This window comes from Eulemur rufifrons, chromosome 15 (genome assembly GCF_041146395.1).
Source record: "Eulemur rufifrons isolate Redbay chromosome 15, OSU_ERuf_1, whole genome shotgun sequence".
NCBI classification, from domain to species: domain Eukaryota; kingdom Metazoa; phylum Chordata; class Mammalia; order Primates; family Lemuridae; genus Eulemur; species Eulemur rufifrons.
The window spans coordinates 11151519-11175186 of NC_090997.1; the positions used below are offsets into that span (position 1 = coordinate 11151519).

The 23668-nt window shown below is 42.4% G+C and overlaps 2 protein-coding genes across 4 annotated transcripts; one reads left to right on the forward strand and one right to left on the reverse strand.

The window, feature by feature from the left end:
- The first annotated feature begins 96 nt into the window (after positions 1-96).
- TOMM6 (translocase of outer mitochondrial membrane 6) lies at positions 97-1402 on the forward strand. 3 transcript variants are annotated; one of them, XM_069487855.1, is made up of 3 exons: positions 97-298; positions 752-856; positions 1079-1402. In XM_069487855.1, exons 1-2 carry the CDS (start codon positions 171-173, stop codon positions 846-848), a joined length of 225 nt encoding a protein of 74 aa, XP_069343956.1. In that variant the 5' UTR covers positions 97-170; the 3' UTR covers positions 849-856; positions 1079-1402. The 3 variants fall into 3 exon arrangements, with proteins under 3 accessions (XP_069343956.1, XP_069343957.1, XP_069343959.1); XM_069487856.1 differs by having other exon boundaries at positions 1048-1396; XM_069487858.1 differs by having other exon boundaries at positions 752-852; positions 1079-1396.
- A 6255-nt stretch (positions 1403-7657) lies between these two features.
- Positions 7658-16734, reverse strand: USP49 (ubiquitin specific peptidase 49). The gene is made up of 5 exons (XM_069488371.1): positions 15382-16734; positions 13903-14107; positions 10095-10203; positions 9059-9264; positions 7658-8003 (listed from the first exon to the last, which is right to left on the reverse strand). Exons 1-5 carry the CDS (start codon positions 16732-16734, stop codon positions 7813-7815), a joined length of 2064 nt encoding a protein of 687 aa, XP_069344472.1. The 3' UTR covers positions 7658-7812.
- Positions 16735-23668: the final 6934 nt, after the last annotated feature.

The window sequence follows — 23668 nt, forward strand, 5'->3', positions numbered from 1 at the left end:
GACGCGCAGCCGGGGGCTGTAGCTCTTGTCCTGGACGTCGTACCAAGCTAGGGGAACGGCGCCCTCTGCCGGCGAGTAGCTGGCGGAAGTGCCGGACCGGAAGTTGCGTGATCCGCGGGCGCCCATACAGAGCGTCGTGCGAGGCCTGTGTGGAGCCCAAGGGGACTAGCATGGCTTCCAGCGGGGTTGCCGTGAGCACTGCGGGCTCGGCAAATGAAGCTCCTGAAATTCCGGACAACGTGGGAGATTGGCTTCGGGGCGTCTATCGCTTTGCCACCGATAGGAACGATTTCCGGAGGTAACGGATCCCCGGGAGCTTGGTCCCGCTCTGGCCCTCACGTCCGTATACGCCTGTATTTCCCCTTCCTTGCGAGGCTGGTGTCCCCGGGGTATTTTGGTTTTGTGTTTTAATATTGCCAATATAGTGGGCTCTTCGTGGCTCTGACCTTGCTTTGCTGAGGCCTTTGACCAGGAGCTTTGTGTCGCGAGGCTGTATCTATAGACAGTAGCACCCTGACCAGGGAAACTGGAGAAGAGGCGCCAACACGTAAACTAGCTTTTCGGCCCTGAGCAGGTGTTTGGCTGACCTTTATATTTGATCCTGCTCTTATTAGGCACAGAAACAAACTCCAAATTCCCGTGCAGGTCTTGGGCAACCTGCCATGTAACCATGTTGTCGATGCTTCAGGAAGCCCTTTCTCCCAGTACTTTTCTTTAAACATAGAGTTAATGAAATACATTGTTTTTCCAGGAACTTGATCCTTAATTTGGGACTCTTTGCTGCGGGAGTTTGGCTGGCCAGGAACTTGAGCGACATTGACCTTATGGCGCCTCAGCCAGGGGTGTAGCCAAGTAGGTAAGCACTTAACTACAGCCTCCCATGTCTGGAGGCTGGGAGAAGCAATAATTTGTATCAGTTATTCACTAAGTGTAGCAAAGAGACTGCATGTAAAACCCGTGGCTATTCCTAGTTAAATGTGTTTCCAGATGTTGCAAGAGATTTAAATATCTCTTACCAGTTTCCCACCAGTGCTTTTACATTCCTAGTGCCACCCGTTGTCCTGTCATCTGATTGCAGACAAATGGAATCCTGTGCTGCACCCGAACCTTCCAAAAACAGAGCCTACAATCTGTGACCACCACAAGATACGTCCTGATGGCAGCTGAAATGTGATTCAGATGGGCACCTTCCCGTTCCCTGCTTGGTTTCCTTTTGTTCCCGAGTCGACTCAGAACTCCATTCTCTGGTCAACAGTTAGGCTTCAGCTAAAGCATTGCCACTGTTCTGTAAAGTTCTGTACATAGTTCCTAAGTTTCTGCAGAGGGTGATCTTTGCTCCTGTCCTGAGGAATAACAATGGTGTTTTAACAAATATTTGAAATAAACACTGTACGCAAAGACAGCCATTTTATTCTTTTAATAAGAAACTTCTGCTTACAAAAACAAGGTGTAAAAAGTCAAGATTACAAAAATCATAAAAACATGATTTATATTTCACACTCAAGAGAAATAGGAACAAGCCCCAAACATGGATTGTAATGGAGGTGGTTTGCTTTGTTTAAAAAAAAAAAAAAGGAAACTGTAACCACCATACACTGATGTTAACATAGCATGAAGTTTATTCTTGGGGAATTTCCATTGTTGAGTAGTACTGGGGGAAGAAGCCATTTGGTGTTGCATAGCATTTTAGTGCACCAGGTGGGTTTTCCAGGCACCAGGGAGGCATTGTTGCTGGAAGAGACTGAGGTTTGGTGGCAGAAAGAGGACAGTGATGTGTAGGAGGAGACAAGGTATAAGTAAGTCTGGGCAGTGGACACTAAAGTGATACTGCTGAGGAAGCTGCTTCCTTTAGAGGAAATAGATGTTTTCTGACCCTAAAATTCATGGTAGTGCTACTGTTCAGGGGTTTGGGGTTTGTGGGAAATGCAATATGTAAGGAACTGGCAATGGAAAGACTCATGTAGCCATAGAAAGAGGGGGAGATAGAGACAGGTTCCTTATGGCAAATTTCTTCTAGTTGATTTACTCCAATAGGCTTTTTTTTTTTTTTTTTGAGACAGGGTCTCACTCTATTGCCCAGGGTAGAGTGCAGTGGCGTTGTCATAGCTCACTGCAACCTGGGACCAAGTGATCCTCCTGCCTCAGCCTCCTGAGTAGCTGGGACTACAGGTGTGTACCACCACACCCAGCTAATTTTTCTATTTTTTGTAGCAACGGGGTCTCACTATGTTGCTCAGGCCGGTCTTGTGCTCCCAGCTTCACGCAATCCTCCCACCTTGGCTTCCCACAATACTAGGATTACAGGCCTGAGCCACCTTGCCTGGCCAGCATTTTTTTTTTAAATACTGCTTTCATATGCCAGGTCTCCTATGGAACGTACAGGATTAAAGGACGTGAATAGGAAAGGGTCAGTATAAATGGCCTAAATGTTACAGCTGACAGATGTTGTCTCTAGCAATTTGTTTACTAAAGGTAAACAGGACAAAATAGTCTTTCTTGACCCTGCTGGCATAAATCTCATTAATAAAGCTGTTTGAGAATTAGATTTTTTTATATGTTAAAAAAAACCCTACCATTGTCTTGTATTAGTCTGATAGATCTTATCTGATAGGAGGAGCCAAGACCCTTTAGCAGCATCTGTCTACATGGGATCACAGATGCTCTGAGAGGTTTATATTATACTGAGTGAGTATTAAGATGAAGAAGAGTCACATACATGAGAGCAAGGCTTAGGTTTGAAGCCATCAACCCCCAAACGGTGACCAAGGAAGAAACTTTTAAGCCATAGCATAGATGCTAAACCCATCAGACCTGCATCAGACTGCTTTCAAGATAAGAAATACCAGCACCTCCTGTTGTTTATAGGAATGAAACTTAGATTCTTAAAATCTGTTACCTGATCTCATAATTGTGAAGTTTTCTTTGATAAAAATTTCCAAAGTTGAAAATCCAAATCCAGCAAGAATCAAGAAATGTTACCTTTCAAAAGCAAAATTCAAACTTCACTCAAATTTTAATGTTTTGGCTTCAAGTAATAATGTTTACTGTTGGTTGGGTTTTAAAGCCATAATGCTGGTTAGGTAAAGTTTCATTTAAACTGGCTTGATTATTCAAAGTGATATAAATTTGTGAGTAAAACCACCAAATCTAAAATTTCCAAAGTTTTGAGAAATCATTAATTCTGTAAATGAAAGTGCCGCTTTCATCATTGCCAATGCAACATTCTTCCCAAGGGAAGTTAACTGTACATCCTGTCACTTTCCAGCCCTGGGTAGTTAACACTTAGTACTATGAAAATCTCTAGCTAGTTAGATTTTAAATGAAATATGCCAGCAGAAGTATGGAAAGAGTCCACAGAAATGGACTCTCCGGCCTCAATGCTGTAGTAGCTATGGTGTATTGAGAGCAGTGTGTGGACTGAACATGAGCACAGTGGTTAAAGTCACAGCCCTAGATCAAGAGAATGTTACTAAACTTGTAAGATATGAACTAAACTCACAGTCAGAAGGCGCTTTTCAGCTTTAGTGCTGTCTTTTAAAAGAATCTGTCTGAACCAACAGAGAGATGCATACTTACGTGGTTAAAAAATTAAGTGGCCATGGCAAGTTTTACCCCAAAGATACAACCTGTTCACCTAATTTGTTGAGTAACTAGGCTGAGGGACCCAATTATCAAGTGTGCTTTGAGTGATGAGCTTTTTAAACACCCTATGGGGAAGTCTCATTAGCTCAGTCGAAACCTTAAGGTTGGAGTAAAACAGGCAGGCTGTAAACAGCCCTGTGGTGAACAGACTGGGTCTTAGCACCTTCCACAGCCACTCGGCACCATCCTAGTCAGCACCTGCCAGGGAAAGGGTGCGGAGGCTTGGGACAGGGTCTTGTGCCTTCTCTTTTGTATCATTACCTTTGCATATTACACAGTGCACTGGGTTGCCTTAAAATCTAAAGGTTCACACGTGGGGGGTTGTTTTTTCCACTGCTTCCCGACACTTTTATGCACAAGAACTTCAGAACCAATGAAGGTACCACTTCAGGAGGAACCATTTTTGTTTGGCTTCTACCACATGTTGCCCAGCATTAGTTATTGTTTTGATAAAGACTAAAAAACCTTTTCTGAACATTTGTGCTCTCCCAACCAGCTGGAAAAGCAACCCTTCCGTTCATAAAACATAATCCCAGATAGGGATATAGTATACATTTAAGAAAGGGTAGCCTCCCAGCCTGATTTGAAAAGGCCCGAGTTAATGTTTGGAACATGAAAAGGGTGGTAAAAAACAATGGGGTACACAGTCTGCCTTGAAAAGCAGCCATTTGATGATCACAAATACAAAGAATCTGGACATTACAATAAAATTTTAGAACTTGCTGGTAAGAATAATTTGCATTCACACACGAGATAGGAAATGCTGTCTAAAAGTCTGTGATACCATATGTTCTTTAAACACTACACAGAGTCATTTGCCCCTTGAAATGACAAGAAGGAATCTTTTCCCTTAATGTTTTCAATCCCATGCAAACAATAATTGGGTACAAGGCACCAAATTTTATGAATTGTATAAAATTAGTTCACAAAGCTTTATCAGTAAGTAAAACAAACTCCATTTCTCCCTCCCTGCCCACCCACCTCTAACCCCTCACGGCCTACCCCCCACCCCCTCATCCCCAACCAAGTTTTCATTCTGCACTACTGTTGAACTCTCTAGGGCTTACGCCAACCCACCTCATTGGTTCTTCCCTTGTACTTGGATGGAGTTGTAAGCATAGCCAGAGTAGGAACTCATACAATCATTGACTCTAGAAACCTTGCCATTAAAAACAAAAATAAACTCTGCTATTGAGTCCATAGGACACATTAACACTTCTACAGTTTCCAATTTTATTCATGACATTTTAAGAGACATCTGGAAATTCTTTACAGTGTGGCACTGCCCCCACCCAGCCTGAGAGGAGCTGGCTCAAAGCTGGCAAGAGCTCTGCCCACCATTTAGTAACAGCTTCAATATCTGACTGCCAAGGGCATTCCTAATTTTTTTTTACACTAGCATGGATGCTCATCTCAGAGGCAACCACAAGTATGAGGGTCAGGCTAGTTTGAGGTAAAAAAAATCCTTTTCGAGGGCCAGGGTGCACTCATCCTGGCTGGCTACAGCAGCAAGTAAACACGCCAGCCAACTACAAAGGGTTCCTGGAAGAGGACTCTTAACTACTTGCCCTGGGAGAGAAGTAGGCCCATTAAGGTTCAGTTAGGAGACCTTGGGTTTGATTTGGCAGCATCTAAGTCAACGTCTACCTGGTTCTTATCTTCTTCTCTTTAGAATGTTTCAATTTACTGTAAGATGCAACTGAGACATTCATCTACTCCCAATATGTAAATAAATTAAAGGCAAAGGGACATTTCCCTCACAACATTGGCTTATGCAGCAGGGAACTCTTTTCTTTAATAAAAATCTCCTTAAATACTAACTTCCTAAGTGTCTAGTGCTGCTGCCTCTGGGTACCTGAGGTGTCTGTGACTGCAATGGGCACCTCCATGAGTGTGTAGCTCAGTGGAGACTCTGATGTTGGTTTCTTTTATCAATTTGATACATGAGTGTTCAGCTAAGTTAAGCACTTATTTCACGAAGTCCTTAATCTGCCTAATAATCCTTACAATATTTGGTATAAAACTATTTTAAAAATTAAATTTGAAGCTCTTTTAATTTTCCATTAAATGTTTGTTTATTAATAAGTATTCCCCCTTAGACAGTCTGAGGGGTGAAGTAGATGCTCTCTAGTATTCTCTATTTTGTAAGTTTTTCTTTTTCTAGAATAATAAATACAGGATTCAATGAAAGATGAGGCACGATTCATAGTTTCCTTTCTGTTTTACTCTCCTTGGTTTTTTTGAGTTACTGGGCTTTTCTATTGCCACAAAAAGTCATTACCAATCATGCCGACTTTAAAATGTGGATCTCAAGAATACGGCTTCACATCAGAGCCTCTGGCAGCATGGGCAGCTGTGACACTTTAAAACAGTGTCCAGGAGAGGGTGAGCCCAAGCAAAGCTTATACAAAGAAGCCTGCAGTAGACAATATAAACCAAACAGCATAAAAAATGCCATACGCTATCGCTTCCAAATAAAAGCTAATTATTACAGAAATCTCACAGTGTTGGAAAAGCAAGTTTAATTTAAAATATAGTCAACTCCTTCCCTATCAGGGTGAGCCTTTTGTCTGAATTTCCTCCATGTCTCAGTGCTACCTGGCAGGTCCTATGGGAGAGTTCATCTCAAAAGAGGTCAACAGCAAATGCTACAGATCTGTTTGGGAAATGTGGCTCATCAACATTGCTAAAGCTATGACCCTCATTCTTTAGCCTCACTTTCCCAACTTCCCACCCCTCCCCAAGCTCCCTTCCACATCTACTCCCTTCAAGTGACAACTGTACTTCTACCTGAATTCAAACATTAATATGATATACTCAGTCAAAAGATGAGCATTCATAGTGACAGGTTGAGGCTCACTGCAGCAACCACAGCAATGAGAGTTAGGGTTTGCTTTTGCGTTCACTGGTGAATCTAAGTGAAGGATTAAGAAGGGAAATTCATCCTCAGGGACAGTGTTATTAAAAAAATAAGGAAAAAAAAAAAGGAAATTCAGTGGTGCCTGATGGGGAGGTTTTGTGTAGGCAATTTTATTCTATTTAGAAACTAAGCCAACTTAAAAAGAAAGATGTATTTTACTAGCCCTGATGGCCAAGGCCATCAGCAATAAACTGTCCGGACATGTAGGGGTTAGATTCCTAAGCAGTTCCCATACCCTAGGAAAGCAAAAGCTACCAAATCTTGCGAGCATAAATGTTCTAGCTCTCCAAGAGCAGAAAGAAGCTGTAGGCTAAGAAGCTGCATGCTATACCAAGGTGAGAACAGGTGACAGGCATTCAAATAAGCCCTGGACCACCGGCTATCCCTGCCCCCCCTCACCTGAGTTCTGAGAAAGCCTCAGACAACTGATCTAAGGACCAATTTAAACCAAACCATGTGCTTGCCCTAGACCTGCACCAGGAATCTGTTATAGAACTGGGATAGCCAGAAGTGCCCTTTGGCTCAGCATGCAACCAAGAACATATACTAGTCTACTGCTTCTTTATATGAACTGCCCCTCCAGTCTCAAGAGGGTTAGAATGATTAAATTACAGCAGCAGCCACCAAGGGTATGACACAAGAAAACCCTCCCATTTTGCATGGGGCAATTTGTTCCATGCATCTCACTCACTTCAACTGCTAGCCCCTAAAAAAGGAAGTACACAAGTTTTCAACCCTTGAGGGTCACTTCCTTTGTGGGAATAAATCCTTAGACTTCATTTCCCACCTTGGAACCAATCCCATCTAGCAAGCTGCCAGCCCAGGGCCCCCCTCATGTGCTTTGTCCTGGGCTGCCCACATCGGGAGGGTTCTTCTGGTGCTGTAAGGAGGTCCTGATTAGCAGGGGAATCACACAATGGAGAGAAAACATGGCTGCTCTCCTGCATGGATACGATCAATTTACCCCCTTTCCTTCACCCAGATCCCTTTATCTTCACAAGCAACTGATGAATAGAAGTTATTCCTTTTGATTTCTTTTTATGAAAGGAGGGAATTTCCAAATCCATTTTCAAAAGAAAGTAACTATAAAATTTATGGTAGGACATGAATCACCTGGTACCTTCTACTCAAGACCCAGTGAGGCAAAGCTAGTAATCTGTTCCTGCAGTAAGCCTTATTTCCTACAAGAGGAAAGATGTATGGACACCAATAGTTTAAAAGCAAGTCAGTCTTTGATACATGCCTCCCATTCAGGGGAATGTCTGTGGTCTGCCTTCATCGTTGTTGCTGGACTGCACCTGAGCTTGGAGTTGGGTTTCTGAGATTCTTGCATTGCCCTGCACTGTTCTTTGAGTGTAAAAAAGGATGTAGGCCTGGGTTTTGCACACTTCCTCGACACTGCATACATTCAGCTTTGAGTCATTGCAGTGGACCCAAAAACCTGGGAAACCAAAGGAGAGAAAGAGAGAACATGACTACCCAACTTACATTTCCAGTGAGCAGGCAAAATCAGGAGATGAAGAAAGGACAGAGGAGTTCTGAATAGAGCCAACCCTGATTATTGGTGGTGGGGGAAGGGACAAGTAAATGGAACCAACAGACTTCTCTGTAATCATTGGCTTTAACCCCACCGCAATACTACAGGCTGGTCTCAAACAGTATCAACTGACTGTAATTTTTGTCCTCGTTTTACTCAGGCTTTTCCACTGTCCATTAGGGCCTTCTACAAAGACAGCCAGGCTATTGCGGGCTAAGCAATAGGAAGAGGAGGAGAGGAGAAATGGAAATAGAGGGGAGTGATAAAGGAAAATTTAGAAGGAATAAAGAAGTATTTGTTCACAGGCTCTGGCTGCCCCAAGGGCAGAGGGGTTCAAGAATAGTGCTCTGCTGAAAACACATGTGCAGCCCATGTGCCCCAGTGCAGTAGCTGGGAGGCTCCACTCTGGAGGACGAGGACTGAAGTCTCCTTTGAAGGGGCCCTGGCATCCTTGCATCCCCACACTTCCCATGGTAAGGGAAGCAGTAAGGATATAGTAAGTGCTCAGTACGTGTCCTCAGCTTTATTATGAGCTGATGCTAGTGAGAGTCATAGAATACCTCCGTGTCACACAGGTACTTTTGTTTCTGCATAACCAAGAAGGAAACTGAGGTCTGCAGAAGTAGCATTACTACAACAATAGTAATGCTATGGATAACCAATGCTATCAATAATACTACGATATCCTCCAACACTGACTGAGCAAGCACTATGTGCTAGGTGCTTTTCTAAGCACTTTTACATGTCAGGTCCTTTTCATTCTTTGAATGACCATATGCTGTTACTTAGTGATATATCCAAAATTTGAATCCAACTTTTGTAATTCTTTCTACTGGATTTTAATGTATGTAATTTCCTTCTAGGTAATCCATGGGATGGAAATAAAAAGGGAAACAATAAAATGTGGACAAATCAACCCTTTTTCGTGTCCCCCACCCCACAGAGTAAAGCGCACGCACCTCCCTCTGTGTTGTAGCAATAGGCTGTGTAGTGTCCTGAGCCAAACCCTTTCCCGTGATGCATGACCACTGCGGAGAGATCATAGGCAAAGGTCTCTTTGTCAAGAGAGGAGAGCATGTCCCTGCAGCAGTAAGGTTCCATGGTTAATACCTGGTCAAAGACGACATGGACCCCAATCTTCTCTCGATGATTACGGCCAGACCACCTAGAACATGGATATAAACTTCTTACTAATAAAAACTCGTATATGCATTCAAAGGTAGAGGTAGGTAAAGCAGAGAACCAAGAAAACTTAATCTCTGGCTTTGGTTTTCCCATCAATAAAACAGTGGTGATCAATGTCCACATATAGTTGCTGTGAATGTTTCACAAAGCACTCTGAACCTACAGATCTTTAAACAAGCAATTCAGGCAACAATCTTTTTGTAGTTTACTACTTGCCCTTCTTTTCACAGATTATTTTACACTTCATCCTGAAGATGGATCTACATAAGCCCAAGCAAGGCTAGACATTTTTTCTTTCTTTCTTTTCTTTTTTTTTTTTAATAGAAACAGGTGCTCATTCTGTTACTCAGGCTGAAGTGCAGTGGTGCAATCATAGCAGCCTCCATCCCCTGGGCTCAACTGATCCTTCCACTGCAGCCTCCCAAGAAGCTGAGACTATCAGTGCATGCCACCATACTTGGCTAATTTTCCTTTAAACTTTTTTTAGAGACAGGGTCTTGCTATGTTGCCTAGGCTGGTCTCAAACTCCTGGCCTCAAGCAATTTTCCTGAAGAAAATCTTCAAGTACAGATACCTGGTGCAGGCTAGACAATTAAACAGAGCCATCAAAGCAGAAGCCAAGTCCTGCTGGGCCCCAACATCAACATGGCTTACTGGATATGAACCATTTTATCTCCACGGAAAGCACAATGTCTCAAGGGAATAGGCTCCCCCATCCTAACATCAAAGAAGACATTTGCTCTCAACAAAGCCTTTGAAGCAACTATTCCCATAGCACACAGTCATCTGGGACTCCCAGAGCATGCTCACCTGAATCTTTTAAGGTGCAGCCGGAGGACCTGAGGTAGTCTGTAGATCATTAACTGCTTTCTAGCTTCACTCAGAACAAGGGGTTTTGGATTGGATTTTCGTCGTTTGCCTATATGGTTTGGGAAGGTATAAGACATAGGTTGTGAGGAGTCACATTCTTTTCTAGCTATGGCAGAGACAATGACTTGCCACTCAATATGCATTCTCCTTGTTTCTCAATATCTGAACCTCAATTTTAGTTGGGGCAGCAATGTGACCCTCCCTCAGACTGCATCTCCCAGCTTCACACGCCTGCATGCTATGGCCATGGAAGTTCTGGCTAAGATAAAAGGAATGACGGCGTGGCACTCTTGGGATGGGTACTTAAAAGGGGCTGACTCAGTTGTAAGGTGCATCCCTTTGTCCTTCCCACTGTCTGCAACCGCTGGAATTCCTCTTGGACCATGAGGTAACCTTGAGGATGGAAGCCTTACACTAGGATAGTAAAGCAAAAAGACAAAAGGAGCTTGGGTCCCTGATGACCACACAGCCACCATGCCAGCCCCTGAATGTCTTTCAGACTTCTTTTATGTAACAAAAACAAAATTATATCTCATGTAAAGTCACTGTTATTTGGGTTGACTGTTACATGCAATCAAAGCCATCTTTCAAACTTTTGCCATCAGCAACTTCTAAAACTGGTAAGGATTTACAATGGTACACTCCTGAGAGCATGGCTTTATCAATGGAATATAATGAACGGTCACTGCAACAACATGCACACAGAGTAGAAGCATATGTTAGGGTTCTAGGCCTTTATATATGGGCTTATAACTTAAATTATGATATAACATAACTTTAAAAAGCTTTTTGTTTTCACTAGATAGGCCTAATTCTATTTCCTGCTCACAGCTAAGTTGTGTGCTAATGCAGTGGTTCCCAACCTTTTTGGGCACCAGGGATCGGTTTCATGGAAGACAATTTTTTTCCATGGATGGTGGTGGGGGAGGGGAATGGTTTCAGGATGATTCAAGCACATTACATTTACTGTGCAGTCAAACCTCTGCTAATGATAATCTATATTTGTAGCCGCTCCCCAAAACTAGCATCACCGCCTCAGCTCCACCTCAGGTCATCAGGCATTAGTCTCATAACCTAGATCCCTCGCAAGCTCAGTTAACAATAGGTTTTGTTCTCCTGTGAGAATCTAATGCCACCACTGATCTGAGGTGGAGCTTATGCGGTGACGCTAACGGTGGGGGACAGCTCTAAATACAGATGAAGCTTCACTCACTTACCGGCCACTCACCTCCTGCTGTGCACCCCAGTTCCTAACACGCCACGGATCAGTCATGGTCCGCGGCCCAGGGGTTGGGGACCACAGTGCTAATGGATAAGTTATTCAAAACTCTGAACCTCAGTTTCCTCACCAGCAAAATAGGGAATAATGTATATGTTTCAGGCTTAGGAAAAAGATAAGAAGGATAAGATTACTAAAGGACAGAGTATTTTTTTGTTTGTTTTTGCTCCTCAAATCACAAGGACGGAGTATTTAAACAGATTTTTTTCAGCATGATTTGCTTATGTCATATTAGAAAATATTTAGGAAATAAACTTTGCTGGTTCTATATTTTTATGCTGTACCTAGTTTTTGAAATGTTTCTTGGATAAAAGCATACTGCTAGACATGCAGGACAAAGCGGAGAGGTGTCTAAATTCACCCAGTCCAAAGCAGAACCAGTGCTCAGACTCTAATTTTGTTTCTGTGGGGGATATAAATTTCTAAATTTCAGCAAATAAACAATGGAAATAAAGTTCTCTTCATTTCCATCAGAAGCCTTCTCTATAACCATTTACTGATGACTGTTCTGTTATTATATTAATTATATTGGTAAATGGATGGGAATATAAAATGAGTGGTCCACTATAGTGCCTGCTAATTGTCTTTGAGCTGTTCATATCATGGTCTCAGTGTCTGAAGAGCTTGGCATCTGATTCCAAGTCCCGTCTGTACCACTTGTGAAAGGTAGCAAATCACAGCCAGATGACGTAAAGAGCTTTCTGTGACAATAGGATGTGGAGGTGTTGCTTCTCATAATAAATTGCATCACAATGAGTGTGCCACAGGAGAAGCTTTTACTACGGTGTGCAGTCACAACATATGGGGGCATGAACAGAATTCAAAGAGGGGCCTGGCCTTATTTTATATTCCTATTCACTAGATTTTTGAAAATTACTGCAGCTTTGCCTGAGAACCCTGGCAGTGACTGCCACCCTCAGCAGAGGGAGTATGTGAGCTAAAATGAAGACAATATAGAATCTGGCTTTGTTTCCCTAAAATGAAATTCACAAAGAAAAAGAAATTACTGATTCAAATGAGATTGATCAGTTCTGTCTCCATTGGATTAAGCTGGCCACACAGAGAGATAAAAGACTGACAATTTTGAAACTTCACAAGCAACAGATCAATGCATCTCATCCCCTCACCATAGCTTTCCTTCCCTGCCATTATTTGCACCTGCCTAGAGAAATCCTGATGAATTGGCACTTCTGGCAACCAGAAAAACAATCCTTTCTTGCAAAAATAAATACAAGTATTTCTTACCTAATCTATCATATCCAAGAATGATGGAGTTAAAGCTGTTAATATCCTTTTGTTACTTACAAGTAAAAGGCTTTATGAATCCCTATTGGGAGAAAAAACCAAAACCAGATCCTTCTCCAATGAAACAAATTAACTCACCTGCCTCTGTATCTCAAAATGGAATAGGACAGGTGGCTCTATAATAACCAAGTACAACATTTCAAATTTTATTTTAAAATGGCAAAATGATATCAAGCATGACTTGATTTTTATTCTCATTCTTCGAAGAGCAGAACAGGTTTCCCAAAATTTACTATTTTAAAAAATGATATGCAAAATATATTAAGAAGTGCTACCATAAGATTTTTTTTCAAAACTTGTAGTCCAAACTATTATATGGCTGCAAATTGATTTCTAGGTCTCTGTATAATCCATTCATTTTATATTTTTAGTTTCTAAATCTTTATATGCCACAAAACCCAAACACAAGCTTCCACATATTTGCTTTGCATTTCGTCTGTCCATGCTGGGTTAGCGGATGCGTTAAGTGTTAGTGTGGCAAGACAGGAGGGCCCTGCATAAGATGCTCTCATAACCATATGGAGAGAGTTCCACTTTAACATTAAAGCCATGATAGACAAAAGCCTTATGATACTCTCTGAAACGTGAACTTTTCAGGCATGCGAAAAAAAAATACGCAGAAAATATCCATGAAGTTGCCACTTTAAGACTTGCTTTCTGGGGCCCATTGTGCCAATTCTAAGCATCACTTCTGACAGACTTTAATTCCACCAATTCAGTACCAAAGCATGCTTTTCTAATATCGCACCTTTCAAACAGTCTATGCCACCTGGATTTAGATTAAATAAGAACTGTCAGACTCTACATTCACGAATTTAATCAGAGGCCCTGTAGCACTATGAAGCTAAGCATAACATTCTCAGAGTCCCCGTTTCAGAAATCACACTTTGAAATGCCTCCAAAGATAACTGATGTCAATCAGGATGGGTCAAAGGAGGAACAACTCCTAGGCTTTTGTTTTTTAATACATAAAGTGTATGTACTTGTTTTCAGAAAAATGGGAGAAAAAGATCTTTAAAAGATGCTTTAGAACCACTCAATATCATCAGTGTTACTTTTGACTAAAAAGGAAAAAGAAGCACCTTAAGCTAATATTGCAGTTGCATGCCCCCAACTCCCCCCCACCCCCCTGCCTCCACATAGCACCCTCCACATAGCACTCACTGTTACACTGGTCACAAGCGTAGATTCTCCCTTCCAGGGCCTCTGTCTCTGTGAACTTGGCCAGCATCTCAGTGAGCAGGCACTCTGTCTGATTCAAAGGGACAAACCCCTTTTCTATGCAGTGATAGCGTTCAGGGAATTCTAGGGACAGATCCCAAAAGGGCTCAATGGTATTGGATTTGTAATTGCATGATATACATGTGACCTAGAATGAAAAGATTAATTTACAGATTATATAACTTCCATGCTTCCCACATACATTTTTGTTTGCTTTATATAAGACACATAACTTTACCAAACTAAGTGTATAATTTTTAAAAAAAATTATAATATTAAAATAATAAACATAATTTTAAAAGAATTAGAGCATGTTACCTCTGATATACGTTTCTAAACATGTGATGGTGGCTAGAACACTGCACCGAGATTATACCTATCTCCTCTCCTCTTCTCCTATCCTAAAGTACATTCTATCATTCAATGATGCAGCAGTACAGACTGCAAGTTATCGTGCAATCATTCAAGGAACCAGTCTGAGATAGAGAATCTGCAAGTCCCTGTCTGCTTCTCTCACCCTGGCATTCTTCCTTCTTGACTTTGATTCTTCCATGCAGTCCAAGTTGGCTCTCTTTTTGCCCCTGTCTTTCTTGAAGCAAGCGTATACCAATCCCCTCCCTCTGTAGAGCCTCAAAATACTGTGATAACCTAACCAGATGCATTTTTCTTCCTAAGAGGAGAGGGGATAGAGGAAATGCTGATAAATACTCACCTTTCACATGCTAAAAAACAAAAGCCTAAATAAGCTCTCTCTTTCCATCCTACTCACCATTCTTTCAAAACCCTAAAAACCAAGACACGAAACCTCAGTAGCATAGTGTAAAGGTTTTACCTGAATCTCTCTCTGTCTTTTTTTAACCATAAACATTTTCTTTCTGCATATTCTCACAAGGCCTTAGCTATAAATCTTTGCTTTGGTCCTTACATGGCTAAAGATCCAGAAAATGAAAGGTAATGGGGAACAGGAAGGAGGCCTTTGGCATGCCCCCAGCCACCTACTTTCCTTATATATAAAGGAGGAAGAAAGCTCTTTCAAACTACTACGGAACTCTGTTCAGTTTCCTAAAACTGATCAAAGGATGGCATACCAACAGTGGGTACTTAATTATAACAATGAGAGTATATTACCCATACCTTCATTAACAGTTAAAGACACTCACTGAAACTAAAGCAATGTGGCAAGTTAAACTAAAAATCTAGCCAGAAGGAGAAAGTAGGCAAGTTCACCAACAAGGCCATCACAATGTACAGAATAATGAAAAGTACAGTGGCCACCCTTGAAAATGCCTAATCACAGCAATTGTTAGCTATCCTAATTAGCCCAATAATCCAGGGGAGGCATTCACAGGAAGCTCAAACTAACATACAAGCCTCCCTCCGTTGTGCTGGGCAGAGCTGGGGTTAGGGTGGGCACACACCTACCTGACTGAGCAGCTGCCCGTGAAATATGGTATTCACCACCTTTAAGACCTGTTTGGTGAGCTTTCTCTGGGAGAAGGGGATGAGGATGCGGCGCGTGGTGCCTTCTGACTCGAGTTCCTGCTGCACTTTGTGCAGCAGTTCGCAGAGAAATTCCTGCGCATCCTGCTGGTCGTAGCCACGGAAGGCAGGGATCAGGCTCCACACAGAGTGAAGCATGGCGAAGGGCGACACCAGGGCCCACTTCCCGGACCACATGACTCGGAAGAGGGTGTGCAGTTCGCGGCAGAGGGAAATGTGCTTCGAGCTCGGCTCCTTGTTCTGGATGAGCTCCAGACTCCGGCTGATGGAGGCCCCACCATTCCAGCAGAGACCCTCCCGCTCGCACGCCTCGGCCCTGTCGTTCCTCGAGGACAGCTCGGTGGCCGAGCTGCTGGCCGGCCTGCTAGAGAGCTGAGCCTTCCCGTTGGTGGCTTTGGGAAACAGATGTTCCGTTTTGGAAGGGTCAAGGTTCAGGAAACATTCTCGGAACTTCTGGAGGTGGCTGAGCACCTGGAGGATGGAGTTCATGTAGCAGGTGTTGCCCAGATTGCGCAGGCCGGTGACGCCCGGGGCCACGGCCGGCTGGCGGCGCTTGAGGGCGGCGGCGGGTGCTCGGCGTGAGGTAGGCAGGGCGGCGGGGCGCGCGGTGGCCGGGCCCGCGTCGCGGGGCGCGTGCAGGAGCAGCCGCGCGCTCTTGCGCGGAGGGGCGCTGGCCAGCTCTTCCAGCAGCCGCCGCTTCACTTCGCGCCGCCGCTGCCGCGCCTCCTCCTTCTTGCGCTCCAGCGCCTCCTCCTGCCGCCGCTGCTCCAGCTTCGCCTGGCCCCGGGAGCTCTTCTCGAACCACAGCCGCAGCGTCTTGGCCAGCAGGCGCTGGCGCCGGTACCACAGAGCCGTGAGCATCTGCGGCTGTCCCTGAGGAGCGCGCTGCTGCGGGACCACGTCCTCGCCCGAAGCCATGGACCGCAGCGTCCGCCCGCGTCTCACGGGCTGGTCCTGCTTCTGGCCCCGGACTGCCAGGAGGGAGCTTCTGAGCAGCTTCAGGTCCCCCTCTGGGTTATCATTGAGCACGTAGTCCTTGCACAGGTAACAGAACACGTAGAGATCCCGGACTTCCATGGCTAGCGGGTGTCCAGTCTCTTCAAAGTGTTTCAGTGCGTGGTCCTCAATGTAGCGCCCGCAGGCCACGTGGGAGCACTTGAGGCAAGCCCACACCGACTCGGTGGTGGCGCACTCCATGCAGCACCACTTCTGAGGGTTCAGGATGGAGTGGTCCTGGGCGAGCCGTAACCGCCCTACATGTTTGCATCTATCCATGTCTCACAGAAGTCGCCACTCTCTCAACCTGCACGACAGAGCCCCCGAAAGAAAAAAAAAATACTGTCAGCAAAATATTTTCTTTTAGAAAGGCTTGCAATTAGTGTTTCAACTCATGACTCATTAGTTTTCAATTCAAAATTGGGTCCTTTGAAAGTTTTTTAAAAAGGCATATTTGGTATAAAGATGGAGAATTACAGGACAGTTAAATTCCTTAAAAAGGAAGAATCATAAGGCACTATATGGGAGGGGGGTAGAAACAATTTGAAACTTTATGGTGCTTCACATATCAGGAGAGACGAAGAACCTCAAATAAAAAGGCAATCTTAGGTCAACTTCAATGTATTTCAAAGCAGAGATGGATAAGGTAAAGATAAGCAAAAGAAAGTCCTCTGTCTCTAGCTAAGGAGGTAGGCTATGTGCCTCAACTTAACATTTTATATATCTGTTTTTGAAAAGAACATTTTTATCTTGTAGAAAGTGTGGGGAAAATGTTCGCCTTCTAAATAAAGAATTGGATAAATCCGACTTAGGACAAGAGGTGGAGTGGCTACTGGTATTACAGTATTTAACCAAACTACCAAGACAAAAGAAAAAAAAGCAATAAATCTTCCAGATGATATATATGAAAATGCTTTTTAAAACAATGGTAACATACTGAGAATTTTTTTTCCTCTTCCTAAAAATGCTGCTTCAAAATTTTTGTCAGAGACGCCTTGTGGGCAATTCCTCCAAGGGAAAGAAGCTAGATCACATTTTTTTTTTTTTTTTTTGAGACAGAGTGTCGCTTTGTTGCCCTGGCTAGAGTGAGTGCCGTGGCATCAGCCTAGCTCACAGCAACCTCAAACTCCTGGGGTTAAGCAAGCCTACTGCCTCAGCCTCCCGAGTAGCTGGGACTACAGGCATGTGCCACCATGCCCTGCTAATTTTTTCTATATATATTTTAGTTGGCCAGATAATTTTTAGTAGAGACGGGGGGGGGGGGGTCTCACTCTTGCTCAGGCTGGTCTCGAACTCCTGACCTCGAGTGATCCACCCGCCTCGGCCTCCCAGAGTGCTAGGATTACAGGCGTGAGCCACTGCGCGCAGCCCTAGATCACATTTTTAAAAGGAAAATTTTTATTGTTTGGAACCTTGACAGTTTTTTAAAAAACATCAGGATTTAAAATTCCCTGAAGGTAGTTCCTCTTATAAAGTGAACCTCCATTTCTTTTCCACTTTTCATTTCTGTGAGCAAATGCAGTTCCATGATTATGTGGTCAACCCAAAGAAGTTCTAAATCTAACATACTGTGAGTAGTCCCTTTAGTTAGTTTGCCAGATGCCCTTTTTAGCCTAGTCCTATTGCCAACACACACAAATAAATACACTGCACAACCAAATTAGAGATTCTTCCCTTTTTTGCTCATTCTAGATGGCAGAGGCCATATCCCTATATAAGAAACTCTCAAATCATAGAGAGGGAAGCAACCTAGACTATCCTCAATCAAGTCACATTGTGCTTTTCCTTTAATTACTATCAGTATTTAGTTTCTACTGAATTATTTTTCTAATTATTGACTTATTGTTAAGTGCCCTTAAGTCATGTCTCTGGATGTGTTTATCCATTTTCTAACTAGATATACAATAGTCCCCCCTTATCTATGGTTCTACTTTCTAAGGTTTCTGAGGTGCATACAGTACAATAAGGTATTTTGAAAGAGAGAGAGAAAAATCACATTCATATAACTTTTATTATAGGATATTGTTATAATTATTCTATTTTATTATTATTGTTCTGTTTTATTATATATTAGTTATTGTACTCTTACTGTGCTTTATTTATTTATTTAGAGATAAGGTCTTGTTTTATTGCCCCAGCTAGAATGCAGTGGCTGTGGAAGAGATAGGCAATTCCCAACTTTCTCACTAATTTAATATTTTCCAAAATATAATCCCTTAATCACCTATCAACATCAGAATTCCCTAGGCTACTTTTTATAAATACAGATTTCCTGGTTACTACTGTAGACCTGAGGAATCAGAGTCTGGAGAGAGGCCTAAAATCTCCAATTTAAATAAGTTCTACAGGTGATTCTTTTGCACATAAAAACCTTAAAACCACTGCATTTATCCAGTAAATTATGTGGGGATGAAGAATACAGAAATCAAAGACACAACTTTATTTCTCAAATTCTTCCACCTAGACCAATATTGTTCAATAGAACTTTCTGTAATGATGAAAATATTTTCCATGCTGTCCAATACTATGGTAACTAGTCACATGTGACTACTGAGTACTTGAAATGTGCTAGTGAGACTGAGGGACTGCATTTTTAATTTTATTTAATTTTACTTAATTTAAATTTAAACAGTCATACGTGGCCAGTGGCTACAGTATTAAAACAGCACAGACCTAAACATACTAGGACATACTATCTTTAGCTCACTCAGCTTTTCTTTTTGTTTTCTTTCCTTCAAAAGATTCAGTACTCGCTAAATCGTATCTGAGTAGCCTCCTCTTGTAACTCAAAATCTGATGGCTGGCAAATCCCTATTTTAGCCGTGGTATGTCTTCAGGAATTTAATTGCTACTGAGATTTTATCATATGAAATACAGCACAAATCCTACAAAAAGAGAATATTTCTATAAATAGGAATATAGCAACATAATACCCAGAACACTGATGCCTTACAAAATCAACTCCTGTGCTAGAGAAAATAGGCTGGAACAACCAAAAGCCAAAAGAGAAAAACACTAAAAAACCATTGCACACCCTCTCCATGGAGAGCTGTCAAATGGAAAGGGCACTCTGGAAATTCTTTCTTCCGATTTCATTTTCTGATCTATAAATCTGCTGATCACGCACATCCTTTCCTGCACAGCCCTTTTCCCATTACAAATCTGTCGTGGCGACTCACTAACCTGCCATATGGCAGAGTAAATCCATTCAGGAAAACACAGGGCAACTTTGCACCTCCCCACACTGATTTAAGATAAGCAGACCAGCTTCTCTAGAGGAAAAACATATCTGATTATGATATGGAAATCTCCTAAAAGTGACACAAAAGAAAAAAGCCACCTCAACCTACACACAGAATAGAAAATACAAGCGAGAACACAATCTCAGGTATGCTCAGTTCAAGAAAGACAATGTGTGTAACTCACCTCTCACATACACTCTGACCACTTTATTTCAGAACAAGGCCTAACACCCACTGGCAGAAAGAGGAATTCTATTTGATATTTTACTGATGTGTACAGCTTTCCCTTCATATTCTCAAAGGTCACAATAATTCTAACATTTCCACTTAAAATGTACATCATCCAGGGTAACAGGCACCCAATATCTAAAACTGATAAACTTACAGTGTAATTTGTAATTGGGAAAGAATATAATGTGTCTGGACAGTTCTACATCATTAAGTAGATCAGCTTTAAATAAATGTGCTGCACATCTGGGATCAATGTGCATATGGGGAAAATAAACTTGACAAAATATTAGCTTTTGCCTTTTTAATTACCATAGTTTTATTTTTAAAATCTGAATCAACTGGAGGTAGAACCATAATCAATATTTTAAACTATTCTACAGATAAATATCACTATTAAATGAAAAGATAATGGAATCTTTTCAACTTTTGTCTTTGTTCTGATTAAAAACTTCTGGATTTATCTCATTCTTTTTTTTAAAAAAGTATCCATACGAGAGATGACAGAACATAATAATCATGTGCCAAAAAAGTCTATAGCTTGACAATATGATGTCTTTTAGTTGGACTATTCCAATAATTTTCAAATAGCAAATTTATTAGCAGATCCTAAATACACAACTATATCACCAGAAATAAAATTGGAGGACGGGAATCAACAAAAATAAAATAGAAAAAAAATAAAGAGAATCTACTTTAGGGAGATTTCCATTTCTTCGCGCGTGCTCGCTCGCTCGCTCGCTCTCTCCTTGTATTGATTTCTTCTCAGTTCTTAACTATGGGCCATGGAATAATCCTGCTTGGTCTTGGTGAGACCAAGTGGCATAAATTCCAGCTCCAGAGAGAGGAGACACTATGGTAACATGCTGACAGCCTTCATTTACATAAAAGAATACTAATTACGTGGTATCATCAACATCTGTGATTCTGCTCACTGCCATATGCGACAGCACTGGGTATTTTAACCCTTCAACTCACTAAATGTACCCAGAATTAAATCTACTACAAAACCTACAGAACTGCTTGAAGAGACACAGTAAATACATTTTTACAAATAAGCGTTAAAAATCAATTTCATTTTCTGCTAACATTTTATTTCCAAGAGGTATGGGAAAATATAATTTAATATCAATATACAGTTAAGAAAAAGATTAAAAAACCTAGGTAGAAATCACATAAAGATATAGTTAGTAATCCAAAAGGGAAGAGTACCACATTCTAGAACAGTGTTCCCCAATCTTTTTGACACCAGGGGCGGGTTTCGTGGAAGACAGTTTTTCAACTGACCGGTGATAGGGGGTGGAAGGGTGGCAGTCACTGCCTCCGCCACACCTCCTATCGTATCATCAGGCGTAGGATTCTCAGGGGGAGTGTGCAACCGGACACCAGCGCATGCGCAGTTTGCAGTGGGGTTCGCACTCCGATGAGCGCTGATCTAACCGTGCCGGGCCTCCAGCGGTGATGCAAGAGATGGGGAGCGGCTGTGGGTGCAGTTTGCGCTTCGCTCACTTGCCCACTGCTCGCCTCTTGTGCGGCCCCGTTCCTGGCATGGCATGGCAGGGGGTTGGGCACTGCAGTTCTAGACTATTACGTTAGACTTTAAAAGGCCATAAATACAATGATAGTAACCTTTTGAATTTTTATATTTATGGCTAAAGCAAACAAAAAAATGGGCAGGGACTGAGAAGGGTAGGGTTAGAGAAAAACTGTTCAGAAGTCCTTTGCTAAGGGACAGTGTGGGGGGTAGAGATTGCTGAGCGGGTGGGGTGTCCTTGCAGGCTACTGCACTTTCCCTTTTTTTTCTTCATTACCGTTGTCTCTGAATGTGGGGGTGGGTGAGAGGTAACCTATAGGTCAGAGCACAGCTCAGAGACTCCTGGAGAGGCTGAACTCTCTAGGAGGGCTTTGGAAACTCTGACCAAAGGTGTTCTTTAGCTCTCTGACCTGAGAGCTGGAGCGCCCACTTAAATAGCAACTCTTGGCCACAGTTGATGGGACCTGATGTGCTGGGTGTGCCAGGGCCTTTGCGAGGTGTGCTATCACTCATTTGTCATTGGTAATCAAGTGCTGATGTTCAAGAATGAGTTTGTCTAATCATGGGTTACAGCAGATTTAAGGCTATTCCAACATGATGATGTCTCACTTGCGTTAGGATCTGCTTTCTTCAGTGAAAAAGGAGTACAGTTCATCTAGAGAACTGGGCCAGGTACACAACACTGGTGGCTTGCCCATGGGAAGGTGCCATCTTTGCTGCCATGCAGGGAAATGACAAGACGGAACAACCAGCATGGTACAAGTGCTTTGCTCCACACACCCTCCAAACAAACCTTCATCCTCTGTCCTCTTTTGTTTGCATCCTTCCTCTCGCTACAAATATTATCAGTTCTCTTCTGTTTAAAAAAAAAAAAAGACAGACAGACAAAAGTTTGCCCTGCCTCTAGACTATCCCTGACACTATTTTTAGGTTCTTTCTCCTCCTGCCTACTGTATTTCTGGCAAAGGTAATGTGGAGCTTCATCTCCCTCACAACTCACTCCTTAACACCTCCGTTTCATAGAAACTGTTTTCTTAAAAGTCACTAGCAATTTCCGTATAGCTAAAATCATTAGCCTTTCCTCAGTCCCCACACATATTTATTCTCCATTTGACACTGAACACATTCTCTCCTGAATTTTAGGCAACTGTTCTTATCTGGTTTGTTTCCTGTGTCTGTCATCACACCTTCTCTGTTTTCATGAGTACCCCATTCCTTGAAATGTAGGCTTTCCTTAAGGTCTCTTTCCAACATCATCTATTTCCTAGAACTTCAAGTATCATTTTAATACAGGATTATGTATTTTAATCCCCACAAATATTAATACTTTTTAAAAACCAATTTATTGAGATATAGCTCACATGCCATATAATTTACCCATTTAAAGTATACAACTCGATAATTTTTAGAGTACTCACCGTCCCACACATAATTTTATTACTTTTTTTTTAGTTAATTCTCTTTTCTTTCATTTTTAGCCCCCTGTCTCCATAGTCTTTGATATTATTATTATTATTTTTAGAGACAGGGTCTTGTCATGTTGCTACAGCTGGACTTGAACTCCTGGGTTCAAGCCATTCTTTTTCCTTAGGCTCCCAAGCATCTGGGGCTACAGGCACAAGCCACCATGCCAAGTTCCCACACACAGTTTTGAGTTTCAGCTTGAATTTTCACATACTGTTACCTGCATTATGGCACATTACTATTAATATTTGCAGGATGAAGATACTAAATATATTTTGCACTTTTTTGTTTGGTAGCAGTGATGATCCTACACTAAGCCATACACACAGTTTCATCCAGGACTCCTGGTGATCAAGATCTGTAGGATGACTGATGGGTTATAAGGAAAAGCTAAGTTAGCTGGCCTTCAAGGGATCAGAATTTTTTTTTTTTGAGACAAAGTGTCACTCTGTTGCCCAGGCTAGAGTGCCGTGGCCTCAGCCTAGCTCACAGAAACCTCAAACTCCTAGGCTCAAGTAATCCACCTGCCTCAGCCTCCTGAGTAGCTGGGACTACAGTCATGTGCCACCATGCCCGGCTAATTTTTTCTATATATATATTTTAGTTGTCCATATAATTTCTTTCTATTTTTTCAGTAGAGATGGGGTCTCCCTTTTGCTCAGGGTGGTCTTGAACTCCTGAGCTCAAACGATCGACCCGCCTCAGCCTCCCAGAGTGTTAGGATTACAGGCGTGAGCCACCGTGC